At 38.6% G+C, this 13,170-nt stretch overlaps 2 protein-coding genes across 6 annotated transcripts in view; one reads left to right on the forward strand and one right to left on the reverse strand.

Annotated features, from left to right (window-relative positions):
* The window catches only part of LOC111433636 (protein CHROMATIN REMODELING 4-like), a 16,167-nt gene extending 5,520 nt beyond the window's left edge, over nucleotides 1-10,647 (forward strand). For 3 of the 5 annotated variants that reach the window (XM_023070739.1, XM_023070740.1, XM_023070737.1), the window contains 7 exons: nucleotides 1,061-1,168; nucleotides 1,299-4,073; nucleotides 4,736-4,893; nucleotides 5,300-5,414; nucleotides 6,032-6,117; nucleotides 7,741-8,377; nucleotides 8,479-10,647. In XM_023070739.1, coding sequence (XP_022926507.1) covers nucleotides 1,061-1,168; nucleotides 1,299-4,073; nucleotides 4,736-4,893; nucleotides 5,300-5,414; nucleotides 6,032-6,117; nucleotides 7,741-8,377; nucleotides 8,479-10,452 — 5,853 coding nt within the window. In that variant the 3' untranslated portion in view covers nucleotides 10,453-10,647. Of the gene's footprint in view, nucleotides 1-874; nucleotides 947-1,060; nucleotides 1,169-1,298; nucleotides 4,074-4,735; nucleotides 4,894-5,299; nucleotides 5,415-6,031; nucleotides 6,118-7,740; nucleotides 8,378-8,478 lie in introns of those variants that run through there. The other 2 variants (XM_023070742.1, XM_023070741.1) reach the window with 2 other exon arrangements.
* A 765-nt stretch (nucleotides 10,648-11,412) lies between these two features.
* LOC111433647 lies at nucleotides 11,413-12,015 on the reverse strand. Its single transcript, XM_023070758.1, has one exon. The coding sequence runs from the start codon at nucleotides 11,918-11,920 to the stop codon at nucleotides 11,540-11,542; it is 381 nt and encodes a 126-aa protein (XP_022926526.1). The 5' UTR covers nucleotides 11,921-12,015; the 3' UTR covers nucleotides 11,413-11,539.
* Between the last annotated feature and the right edge of the window lie 1,155 nt (nucleotides 12,016-13,170).

Genomic DNA, 13,170 nt, shown 5'->3' on the forward strand with positions numbered 1-13,170 from the left:
TTTTTTTTTTTTTTTTTTTGAGTTCAACCACATTTAGGGTTTGGGTTTCGATCTTTTGGTCAGGATATATGCCTTAAGTAGTTGAGTTATACGCAGGTTGACGTGTTTCTCTCTCTCACCTTTTTTTTTTTTTTTTTAATAAACAAAACTTTTTCATTGATGTAGTGAAGTGACCATACGTGAGCGTAGGATTCTCATTAGAATTTCATGGGAAGACCCCCAATTTAGTACAAAATGAATGTTCAAATGAATACCAACATGAAACTGGAATTCAGCCAAATTCGAAACTTCCTCCCTACTCCACTCATTGTTCTTAAAGAATTGGTGGGTTGTTTGAATATTATTAGTAATTGGGATTGTTTCTTCTCTAATGTGGGTAGGGTGAGTTACTTGCAATCTGGTTTATAGTATGGTTCTTGTGAGAGAGTTGGTTTTTGCTTTATTTTGTTCAGGTAAAGCTTTGTAAGATTTTGTACTCTACTAGTCGAGACTTTTGAAGAATGGCCAACCACTATTTGGATCACAAATCTCCCGTGTTCACTCATGATTTTGGCTGTCCCTTGGCTTGTTGGGATTTTATGAAGTTTAGTTTAATGAATTATGCCATTCTGTCTTCTTGGAGTCCAATTCTAAAATTCAAGTTTATATTTGGCTCTTGGATTTGAGAGGTTCAAAACTTGTAACATTTTGTGACAGATATGGCTGCATAATTCTGCCATTCTGTGTATTTATTTGGGTGTGTTGACAGACCATTTGTTCATATATTGAAGCTTTGCTTGTAAGGTTGGTTGGATATTTAATGTTTGTTTTTATCTTTGCTGGAAATTTGCCAAGATCACTTAATTAATTGTTGAGTTGGTAATTTTGGTGGAAGGGTGTCTAAGAAGGGAGGAATTTCTGCTGAAAATTTGCAGCTTCAACAATTTATTGGAATTGAGACTTTCCGGTACTTTTTGTGGAAAGAAATAAAAGAAATTTTTAGCATGAACCTGAGCAAATATTATCAATTGATATTGAGCAAATATTACCAATTTGGAACTAAGCACATTTTTTATTGCAGAGACTTCTCCATGATGACAAAGATAAGTTGGTCGAGCTTGATAAAGTAACAAATCATGTAGATGCCATGTTGGTATGTGAAAATGGATTGGATGGTGAGACTTTACAGGTAAACTATAATGCTTCTAAAAACGAAATTCTATCTGTTTCAATGGTAGAATTCCTTGCTCTTTCAGGTTTCTTCTGTAACAAACTGTCATGCTCTCATTTGTTTGGTTTTTTCTGGGCGAACTTCTCAGGTTGATCGAGTTTTAGGGTGTCGTGTTCATGGTAGTAGTGAGGAATCTTTATATTTACCCGAGATAGCTGTTAATGATCATCCTGACAATCTTCTAAATCTAGAAGAAGCCAGAGAAACAGGGGACAAATCTGCATTTGATGATGTTCATGTCTTAGTAGTTGGAACAGAAAATGTCATAAAGGCTCAAGAGAGGGTAGGTCCAAGTGGTGATATGGAAGAAAGCTTGAAGAGAGATACAAAGAAAGATAAAATACAGGCATATAGAAGATCTGTGAACAAAAAATCAAAGAAAGATATGGCCTTGGACATATTGAGCAAGGGCAATATTGGTTGCTGTACTACAACCATGAACACTGAAAGTCAAGATGAAGCTTCTGCAACGTTAGAAGATCAGGGTTCAACAATTGAAAATGCCGTCTCAGAGGAGAATGTTGATATCAGCTTGAGAAGTGATGGAAATGATGTCTTAAAAGTGTGTGAAAAGATTGTTTCTTTTGGAACCAATAATATAATAGAAGGTGATACAGAAGTAGGTGTCAGTAGCATTGCCAAAAATAAAATTGAGGATTCCTTGTTACCTGATACTGCATGTAGGAATGCTGAGACCACCATACATTATGAATTTCTAGTGAAATGGGTTGGTAAGTCTCATATTCATAATAGCTGGATTCCTGAATCTCATCTGAAAGTTTTAGCAAAGAGAAAACTTGAAAATTACAAGGCAAAATATGGGACTGCTGTCATTAATATATGTGAGGAACGATGGAAGCAGCCCCAGCGAGTGATTGCTCTTCGTTCTTGCAAGGATGGGGCCCATGAAGCATTTATAAAATGGAGTGGCCTTCCTTATGATGAATGCACTTGGGAAAAATTAGAAGAACCTTTTCTAGAAGAATCTCCACATCTGATCCAACTGTTCAATGATTTTGAGCAGCAAACAATTGAAAAGGACACTTCCAAGGAAAGCTTACCTAGGAAATATGGTGATTCACAGTTTGAGATAGCTACTCTTACTGAGCAACCTAAGGAACTTCAAGGGGGTTCATTGTTTCCTCATCAACTTGAAGCTCTCAACTGGCTGAGGAAATGCTGGTACAAGTCAAAAAATGTAATACTTGCTGATGAGATGGGTCTTGGAAAAACAGTATCAGCTTGTGCTTTTATTTCATCATTATATTTTGAGTTTAAAGCAAGACTCCCTTGTTTAGTCTTGGTCCCGCTGTCCACAATGCCTAATTGGCTTTCTGAATTTTCTTTATGGGCCCCACATTTGAATGTTGTGGAATACCATGGAGGTGCAAAGGCAAGAGCAACTATCCGTCAGTATGAATGGCATGCTAGCAATCCAAGTCAGTCAAATAAGAAAACCGTCTCCTTTAAATTTAATGTTCTTTTGACTACGTATGAAATGGTTCTAGTTGATTCTTCTTATCTTCGTGGGGTTCCCTGGGAAGTACTTGTGGTAGATGAAGGCCACCGTTTGAAGAATTCTGGAAGTAAGCTTTTCAGCTTGCTTAATACATTTTCTTTCCAACATCGTGTTCTGTTGACTGGTACACCTCTGCAGAACAACCTGAGTGAGATGTATAACTTACTTAATTTCTTGCAGCCAGCTTCATTTCCTTCTTTATCGTCATTTGAGGAGAAGTTTTATGACCTTAAAACTGCTGAAAAGGTTGAAGAACTGAAAAAACTTGTTGCTCCACATATGCTTCGAAGGCTTAAAAAGGATGCTATGCAAAATATTCCTCCTAAGACTGAAAGAATGGTTCCTGTTGAGCTATCATCCATCCAAGCTGAATATTATCGTGCAATGCTGACAAAAAACTATCAGATACTAAGGAATATTGGAAAGGGTGTTGCACAACAGTCCATGCTAAATATTGTGATGCAATTACGAAAAGTCTGCAATCACCCATATCTTATACCAGGCACTGAGCCTGAATCTGGTTCTGTAGAGTTCCTTCATGAAATGCGGATAAAAGCTTCAGCTAAGTTGACGTTGTTGCATTCTATGCTCAAGATTTTACATAAGGAGGGTCATAGAGTTCTACTATTTTCCCAGATGACTAAGCTTCTTGATATTCTTGAAGATTACTTGACCATAGAATTTGGACCTAAGACATATGAGAGAGTAGATGGCTCTGTTTCAGTGGCAGATCGTCAAGCTGCAATTACGCGCTTTAACCAAGATAAGAGTCGATTTGTTTTCCTATTATCAACACGCTCTTGTGGTCTTGGTATTAACTTGGCAACTGCTGACACTGTTATTATTTATGATTCTGATTTTAATCCGCATGCTGATATCCAAGCTATGAATCGGGCACATCGAATCGGTCAATCAAACAGACTTTTGGTATACCGGCTTGTAGTTCGTGCTAGCGTTGAAGAGCGCATTTTGCAGCTTGCTAAGAAGAAATTGATGCTTGATCAGCTTTTTGTTAACAAGTCAGGGTCACAAAAGGAAGTAGAAGATATTCTGAAATGGGGTACGGAAGAATTATTTAGGGATTCAACCATCACTAGTGAGAAGGACACAGTTGAAAATAGTTGTAATAACAAGGATGAGGCAGTGACAGATATGGAGCATAAGCATAAGAAGAGGACTGGTTCCCTGGGGGACGTCTACAAGGATAAATGTACTGATAGTGGCAATAAGATTGTTTGGGATGAAAATGCAATTTTCAGATTGCTAGACCGTTCAAACCTTCAATCTGACGCAACTGAAATTGCTGAAGCTGATACAGAGAATGATATGCTTGGCTCCGTCAAGGTTATAATTTTTCTTATGCTGGCTAAATTTTATATATATATTCGGTTCTTTATTGCTTGTTAAAATCTTAACTAGTTGTTGCACAGCAAAAGAGGGGAGAGGATTAAAAGACCTGCATCTTCCTTTTTAGTTTGATGCATTTGTCTGGTGGTAACAAATTACATATCTAATGACTTATGGAACCCTGGGGATTATGATGCTTGAAAAATGTATTCAATTGGCTCGTATTAGGAAAGCTGATGTAAATTTAGCTCACAAGAGACTCTGTTTCAGACTGGAAAAAATTTAAAATGTTTTTGTTATGAATGTTTACTTTTTCATTTTTAACAGTTTGAGCTGAAGTTGAGGTGTGGTGGAACAATCTCTATATTGAATGTAACAAAGTACGATGTAGTATTATACTGTTTCATAGTTTGGTTCATTTGCAATGCCAAGAATGAACAAAACGGATTGATATATTTTTTTTTGGTGGCCTTCCATCTTAAGTTCAGGCTGATACATTGTTCTCTTATCGAACAAAAAAATGGCAACTCCAGGTAGCATTTTAGGAATTAGGGTCCATGAGCTCAACATGTGGAATAATACGTATCTATTGACTACTACATCAAAGAAATTCAAAGTATATTTTTGCTGTTGTTAATATCCAATTTTATTCCCATCAGTCTGTCGATTGGAATGATGAACCTGCAGAAGAACAAGGAGTAGCTGAATTACCCACTGGTGTAACCGATGATATTTGTACAGAAAATTCAGGAAGGAAAGTGGACAATGGGCTGACAGATGCTGAGGAAAATGAATGGGACAGACTTTTGAGGATCAGGTAAAAACTTTTTTCTTGAGGTTTCTCAACTCTGCCTATTAGTCTTAGGACGCTTGATTTGCAAACATATAACATAATTCAATAAGAATATACGAGAAATGTCTATTAGAAAAGAAATGAGAATGGTAGCTAGTATCTTGAAATCTATTGACCTATTGCTGTCTATTTTAACAAGCTGGAGTGAGTTAATTTGCTTACATGTTTCATTTAGTGAAAATGCATTATAGAATAGTGAAGTGATATTGGAAGGAGAAGCCTGTTTGTGGGGTTAGTTAGAAGTCTTTTAATATTGGTTTATGATAGGAATAGTGTAAGGTATCAATTTTGAAGGTTGAATCATGATGGTCCTGAAGCATATTGATGGAAAATGGTAACTTTTGTTTAACATTGCTTCTTTTGGATGTAGATGGGAGAACTATCAGAGTGAGGAGGAAGCAGCTCTTGGCCGTGGGAAACGCCTCCGTAAAGCTGTTTCTTACAGGGAAGCATATGCTCCTCATCCTTGTGAAACGTTGAGTGAGGTACTTCCGTATCCCTGGTTTTCTGTAAGCCCTTGTCTTTAGTCAGTGTGCATAGTACCCATTTACGGTCATTTTATTGTTCTTGATATCAAAGATAAATATGAGTAATACCTTCTTGCTGTTGTTTTTTTTAGACTAGTTCTGTCATTTGATATATTTCTTTTACTCTTTAGTAAACTCTCAACTTTGGTTGTACTTCCGTCCATGCTCACCTCCCCCCCCCAACACGACACACCCATATATAAGTTTCATTGATCCTCATTATCTCTACATATTTTTCTTGTGATTTTTAAGTTGGAGCTGTATGATATACTTAGTTACTTCTAATACTTGTTATTTGAGAACCAAATGATATTACTTGGAAAAATTCTTGTCGGATTTCCTTTATTATCTTTTGTAACATTGGTTGTGTACTAGGGGAGGAGAACCAACCCCACAGCTTGACTGATTTGCAACTGTCATCCATACATCTCAAAATATTTTACAAGAAGTGACAAATTTCTTAGTTTGGAGTCCGACAATATTAATCTTCTTTAACTTCTTGAGACAAAGGAAACCTGTTACACTATTTTGTCTTCTTCATTACATGCATAATCATCATTGTTAATTTTTTAAAGCAGAGTGGTGGTGAAGAAGAAAGAGAACAGGGACAGGAGCCAGAGAGGGAATACACACCAGCAGGGCGTGCTTTGAAAGAAAAATTGTAAGTTCACATTTTCTCAAGTATGAAAATACAGGAGCTGGATGGATAGCCTTAATAAAAATGTTATTAAATGGTTATTAGCTGAATAGAATGTACAAGTAATTGCAAAGTACAACTTTTCTTCTTTAATTGTGAAGTTATCCAAATGTCATTTTTTTATGGTGAATCTTATTGAAAGAATCTCATTACACGGTCTAAGCCTTCTCAAAAATCAATTTTAAAAATGACCACTTCCTTTTTACCACGCCTATATTCCTCAATGACCTCATTAGTAACCAACACTTGATCCACAATTTTCCTTCTAGCATGAATGGACCCTTGAGATAGTGCAAGAAATGAGAAGAGATTAATGGTCAAAACAAACTTGGAGTGAAGACTAAAAAGAGAAGGAAAAAGGAACTTCCTGAAACAGAACAAAAAATTCCAGAAGATGCAAAAAAAAATTAAACCTATATTTATAGTAAAGATTGGTAGAAATATATATGGTAGATATTTCGTAAAGATTTAATAAACCTATATTTAGTAAACGGAAACCCACTTCCTTCATCCTCTGTATTCTCTCTTGGTGTACATACACTCATCAATAAAACCTTTAGCCAATATTCCTCCTTAAATTTTCTCTCTCCTATTCTTTGTGTTGTCTTGTATCCTATTAGAAACTTCCCAATTAAGGAAAATATCTTCAAGGAGAATTTTGAAAAGATTTGGGAAGCGTTAAGCTTGACAACATACCAACCAATTCCTGGGTTTACTTTAAAAAAAATTGGTTGATTTCGCTCCCACCATAATTCAGAAATAATTGCTTTAATTGCATTGACCCTTAAAAGATAGGTCAGGAAGGAATGCAAGGACCAATGAGTAAGTGAGAGTATTGCACTTAGAATCGATGTGGAGGATCCATGGATGCTGAAGAAGTTAAAAGGCTTGTACCAACAGGATAAGGAAAAAGAACACTCAAATAACAAGATACCCGTCTCTGAATCCGAGCAACATAAAGGGCACCGGGTAGGTATTAAAGATGAAGGGATCTTTCACTGTAAAACATCCGAAGAATTGGAACCTTCAGTGGTTCTACCTTCCGAAGATCTTTCAAAAGACCATCTAGTGACGTTGAAATTCCCACCCATGCACCGGGAATATCTCAGTAAACACTTGTCACCGGTTAACTTATCTTAACTCTTTCACCTTTCTCACTCTTTCTCTCACACAACTCCCTGAAAAGCCTCCAGAGTTCCCAATTATCTAGGAAGAAAGCCATTGAAATGCCATCTGGCTCAAAAGTTTTCTCTCTCTCAAAACCAAAATCTCACCTCTCCAATTTTCTCCAAAGGGAAGGAAGTTTCTAGATCACTTGTATTCTCTTCTGAAATGGGGCACCAATCAAGGGCATCCAGAAACGGCCTTGTAGAGATGGATGGACAGTAAAAGGAAGAAAACAAACGTTACAATTTGTGGAAATTGCTTGATTGGATGTGCAGCTCAACAGAATCGGAAGTGTAAAAAAAGGAGGAAGTTGATGAAATTCTAACATAATTTGTGGAAATTGCTTGATTGGATGTGCAAGCTTTCAATACCTACAATGTTGACTTTTACAGCCTTATTTACTTTTATTTTGATGAACAGTGCTAAGCTACGAGCAAGACAAAAAGAACGGCTTGCTAAAAGAAACGCAATGGAAGAATCCTTCCTTCGTGAGGGAGTGACTCTACATGGGTCACTCCTTCACCCTCAGTATCCTCACATCAATGCGGCAGATTCAGATCAAGCACCAGGATCATTAGAAACTAATAAAGAGAGGACTGCAGTATTTATCTTGGAGGATGACAAACTTATCCAGTCAGCAGATGCTCCAAAGAGCCAGATCAATTCAACCTCGAGGCTGGGAAGAATTTCAAGGCACACAATTAGCAGTAAATTAGATCTTGCTGTTGGTCCAATAGAGTATTCGTCCGCTGATAATTGTCCTCCAAGCCAACATTTTCTGGGCACCAGTCATGCAAACTCAGTCCCGATCAACTTGTTGCCGGTTCTTGGACTTTGTGCTCCTAATGCTAATCAGCATGAGACATCACGTAAAAGCTTGTCAAGATCAAATTGTAAGCAGAGCCGAATCGGAGCTGGACCTGATTTTCCATTTAAATTATCCCCTTGCTCTGGTACTTTAAGTGGCACTGATATTGGTGGTGCTGAGGCTATGCCAGACAAAGAATTGCCGACTTCATCAGTAGAACGCTTGCAGGGCCATCTTTTATTTGCTCAGGTGAATTTTGTATCATTTTCTGTTCAGTTTGTGGATGGCTTTCTCTATTGAGTATACTTCAGAATTTCCTGATATTTAGAAAGTCCATCTCTGATTTACAGGAAAATATGACGACCCACAATTTTCCCTTTGATGAGAAAATGCTGCCCAGATATCCAATCCCATTGAAGAACTTGCCTAGTTCACGGCTTAACTTCTTATCAAATCTGTCCCTGGATAGCAGAGTTGAAGCCATTAATGGCTGTCTTCCAACCATACCTTTACTACCCAGTTTTAAACTTCCTTCCCTAGATGTTATGAGGGGAAATCAACAAGATGAGGAGGAGGCTTCCTCCTTGGGTTTGGGACAGATGCTTCCAGCATTTTCGACGTTTCCTGAGAATCATAAGAAGGTGCTTGAAAACATAATGATGAGGACTGGATCTGGATCTGCCAACTACTTCAGAAGGAAACCAAAAGGAGATGGTTGGTCAGACGATGAACTTGATTTTCTTTGGATTGGTGTCCGTAGGCATGGAAAGGGAAACTGGGATGCCATTCTTAAAGATCCTAGATTGAAATTCTCAAGGTACAAAACTTCAGAAGATTTATCATCCAGGTGGGAGGAGGAGCAACTAAAGATTTTGGATGGGCCAGCTTGTCAGGTGCCAAAATCAGCTCAGCAGAGTAGATTACAGACATCTTCTCCATTTCCAAGTCTCCCTGATGGGATGATGACACGGGCTCTGCATGGAAGTAGACTGGTTACAGGATCAAAATTTCATACCCATCTAACAGATATCAAACTGGGTCTCGGTGATCTCGTACCTAAACTACCTCGATTTGAAGCATCAGATTGGCTTGGTTTGCAAAATGAGCAACTTGCAAATATACCAACCTGGAACCATGACAAATATCACACATATGTTCCAGGAGAATGTTCGGCAGGAGCTTCTGATCGATCAGGGGCAAATTCAGACATACCTGTTGGAAACCCTTTTATGTTCAATCCTTTGGGAACTAGTCGCTTGGGTTCTTCGGGTTTAAAAAGCTCACATAGCTCTGATAGACAGGGAAAGGAGAATGATGAACCTGGTCTTGATAACTACGGGATGTTGCCTAATCTTTTGGATGGATCTTTGAAACTATTTGGTGAATCACCAAACAATTTTGAGAAAGGTTCAGGACAGCTGCCTGATCCCAGCGAAGGGATCAGTTTAGCAAATTTGAAAGAAGTAACAGATGGTAATTCTTCAAAGGGCAAACTACCCCATTGGCTAAGAGAAGCTGTAAAAGTTTCTTCCAAGCCTCCAGACTCTAACCTGCCTCCTACTGTGTCAGCAGTTGCACAATCAGTTCGCTTGCTATATGGGGAAGACAAATTTATTACCATTCCCCCATTTGTGAATCCAGGTCCAGCTCCCTCTTTACCTAAAGATCCAAGGCGGAGTCTAAAGAAGAAAAGAAAAAGGAAATCGGTTATTTTCAGACAATCCCCACCAGATGTAGGAAGCAGCCAACAGGAGGAGCTTGACGGTGGGCCTGTCCAAGGCGATGCTACCGTTTCTTGCTCCATCTCATTGGTCTCACCACTTCCCATGAATCCACAGCCACAGGAAATGGCAGGAACTTCAAGGCTTCCAGGTCTGGAATCTGACATCAGCGTACCTGCTCTAAACTTGAACATGAATCCATCATCCTCAACCCTGCACACGAACCAGCAGAAGAAACCAAGCATGGGACTGTCCCCATCACCGGAAGTTCTAAAGTTAGTTGGGTCTTGCGTCACTCCCAGCTCACATAGGTCATCTTTATCAGGGAACTTGAACTCAAGTCTCCTTGAAAAGCTCCCCCTATCAACTTCTCATGATCCAGAAGAGCTCTTGGGTACCAAAGGTTTGTCGGGAAAGAGTAAAAAACAGAGGTTATCATTCAATTCGTTAGATGTCTACAATGAAGACAGACCAAATTCCCCTGGAAGTGATGAGTTGAGTGAGACACAATCGGACCCCTCAAGAAGCCAAAGACCTGATGGGGAAGAAATATCATCTGAAGGGACTGTGTCCAATTGTCAAGCGAGCGACAAAGAATTGTAGTTGTAATAAGGTGTAACAGTATAGGCATTTTTTAGTGCTTCGGGAGGCTGTATGTGAATGTGCTTGAATTTTTGTAGGCATGCTCCAATGAGTTAAATGCTGCATTGGTGAATGTAGGGTTACTATTAGCATATCTTGTGTAAAGCTTTTTGGAAGAGAAATGTGAAATATGGTTCTGTTTTGCCACTCCTTAAAGCACAAGCACTGAAGTGTTCCTGATTCTTTGTAATTGTAGGACTGTAACCTTCCTTCCTTGGAAACGACCAAAATGGGATCGCTAGTAAAAAGTGAATTGATGGTGAATCTCCGCCTCTCCGGTACAGGTATTTTCTTCTACTCCCATCCCTCTTCATCTTTTTGGCAATTATTCTATACTTGAAGATAACAGCAATCCTGGCACACTGCCCAACAAATAATGCTATTTCCTACTAAATTGATGATACAAATATCTGAAGCTTTTAGCATTTCATTCAGAGATAAATAGAAATTGCTAATTTAGTTAGCTTGATCACTTGAAAATGAAGAAAGAATAGCAGCACCCAAATCCTTAAAATACATGAACCCTAATTTACGCAAATTCTCAGACCATTAACAAAAGGGGTGTTAGCCGTTAGGGGTTGAATACTTTAATCTTATATTTTCTTTATACACAAAAACTAGTCAAGCCGTCTGTGGCAGTGAACTGATGTATATTTGCCTCCATCCATTCCGGGATTTTGCCAACCACTTCCCTCCACTTTCCTCTCTCCCAAAACCATCTAATTCCAATCTATCCTTCTCTTTTTTAAAGAAGAAACTATGTCAAGCAAAATTCTTATTCTTATTCTTCTCTCTATTACTCCTTTATCCATCCCCATCCGTCTATCACTTTTTTTTTCTTTCTAAGATCTTCATGTGAACCTCACTCTCCCTAAGCTACAATCATTGATTCAGTTATTTCACAGGAGAAACCATTGGATAGAAATTATCTCTGGAATTCTTGAACCAGGTATATTTTTATATATAAATCAAAATCACCCTAATGTTGCATACAAGTTAAAGATCGGTTAAGAAAGAGGAAAGAAAAATGCTAGGGATAGAGATCGCGCTAGCGAGAAGCAGTGACTGTTCCATCAGGAGCAGGACGAGAAACAGTTCCTGGATTGGACGCGAATCTCGAGGAGAAAGTGCAGAACTGATAGTAGTGCTCATCTAACAAGCTTCCGCACCCGCTGGTGTCGAAGTTGAGAGAGTAGCTCAAAGGATCGTAGCGGCATTGGAAGTTGCTGCTGCTCTCTCCAGTTGTGCTACAGAGTACTCTGCCGCGTTTCTTCAGTTTGCGCAACAGTTTGGCGATGCGGTTGCAGTGCGAGGAAGATACCTTTGTGGCGAGCGAAGTCGCAGTTACGGCGGCGGTGGCAGAGGATGTGCTAGTTTTGGCGGCGGCAGAGGAGTTCTTCGGCCACCAGAGAAGCCACATTTGCGCCATGTGAGTTGGAGTTGAAGATGAAGATGCCGGTTCCGTGGCAGTTGCAGAGCAAAGAGCGGTGAAATGTGGAAAGTGGAAGGCGATTGAGATGAGATGATTGGCGAGCAATTTGAGTATGAAGACTGTGGTAGTTTATTTATGTAGAGAAGTGGGAGTGTGGGTTGCACGCGTATATGAGAGCGCGTGAGAGTGAAGTGTGTCGTTGGATCTCAGCGTGATTGCGAAAGATAAAAAGAAAAAGAAAAAGAAAAAGAAAAGGGTTGCCTCCTTTTCTTACTCTCTCTGGGAAGCCATGCGTCCCCCACGTGATCCAGCAGTGGTAAACCCTAATTCCCATTTGCTCCCCTTTTCTGCATAGTTCTTTTTCTTTTTCTTGTCTTTTCTTTTTTTTTTTTTTTTTCCCTAAAACAATAAAATAATTTAATAATAATAATAATATTGATTACTTAGGTCGATGGGAGAGGGCAAATGATTTGAGTGAGAGTGAGACAAGATGGTTCATGCCATGGCCCCGCCCACGCTACTCCACCTTTGCATTACTTCCCATTTCATTGCCTTTTCTTTTGCAGGCCCCTACTTTTTCTTCGTTTTCCATATTTCATCAAATAATATAAAATAAAATTGTAAAAACATATGCAACCATGATTGGTTTAGATTTATTTTTATTATTTCATTGCCTTTTCTTTTCTTCCCGGTGATGATGATTGGTTTTCATGTTCAATTCCACTAGGCATGAATTCTTCGGAGTGGGTCAGTAACCCGAGCATCTATTCCCTTGTGTGCTACTTTGGTTCATCTCGACTTCACTCAAGAATGTACTTCATAAGCAAAAGGAAAGGTATGGTTGCATTGGATTTTGGATCCAAATTCAGTTGGCCAATATTATAGCATCACTATCTACCACACATGATTTTCTGGTTTCTGTTTATTATTCCTAACCATGTGCAAACCACGTGCCCTCTGAAGCGCCAAAGCTTTCATTATTTGTTTTAATTTTCTCTGTTTTTATTATATTAAAAATACATAAATGGGATGAGAGGGGAAAACACAAGGGAAGATCATTGGGGAAACAAGTTTGACCGAGGCATGTGCCTATCCTCGGAATCTAAAAAATCTTCTATTTATTTATTTATTTATATATATTCTTTTTAAATACCACTTAGCTCCAATCAACTTGCCTTCCATAAAGTTTGCTTAAAATATGCAATTGTATATTTTCGTTTTATTGTTTTTTTTTTTTTTTTTTTTTT

This window comes from Cucurbita moschata, unplaced genomic scaffold (genome assembly GCF_002738365.1).
Source record: "Cucurbita moschata cultivar Rifu unplaced genomic scaffold, Cmos_1.0 Cmo_Scf00043, whole genome shotgun sequence".
Taxonomy (NCBI): domain Eukaryota; kingdom Viridiplantae; phylum Streptophyta; class Magnoliopsida; order Cucurbitales; family Cucurbitaceae; genus Cucurbita; species Cucurbita moschata.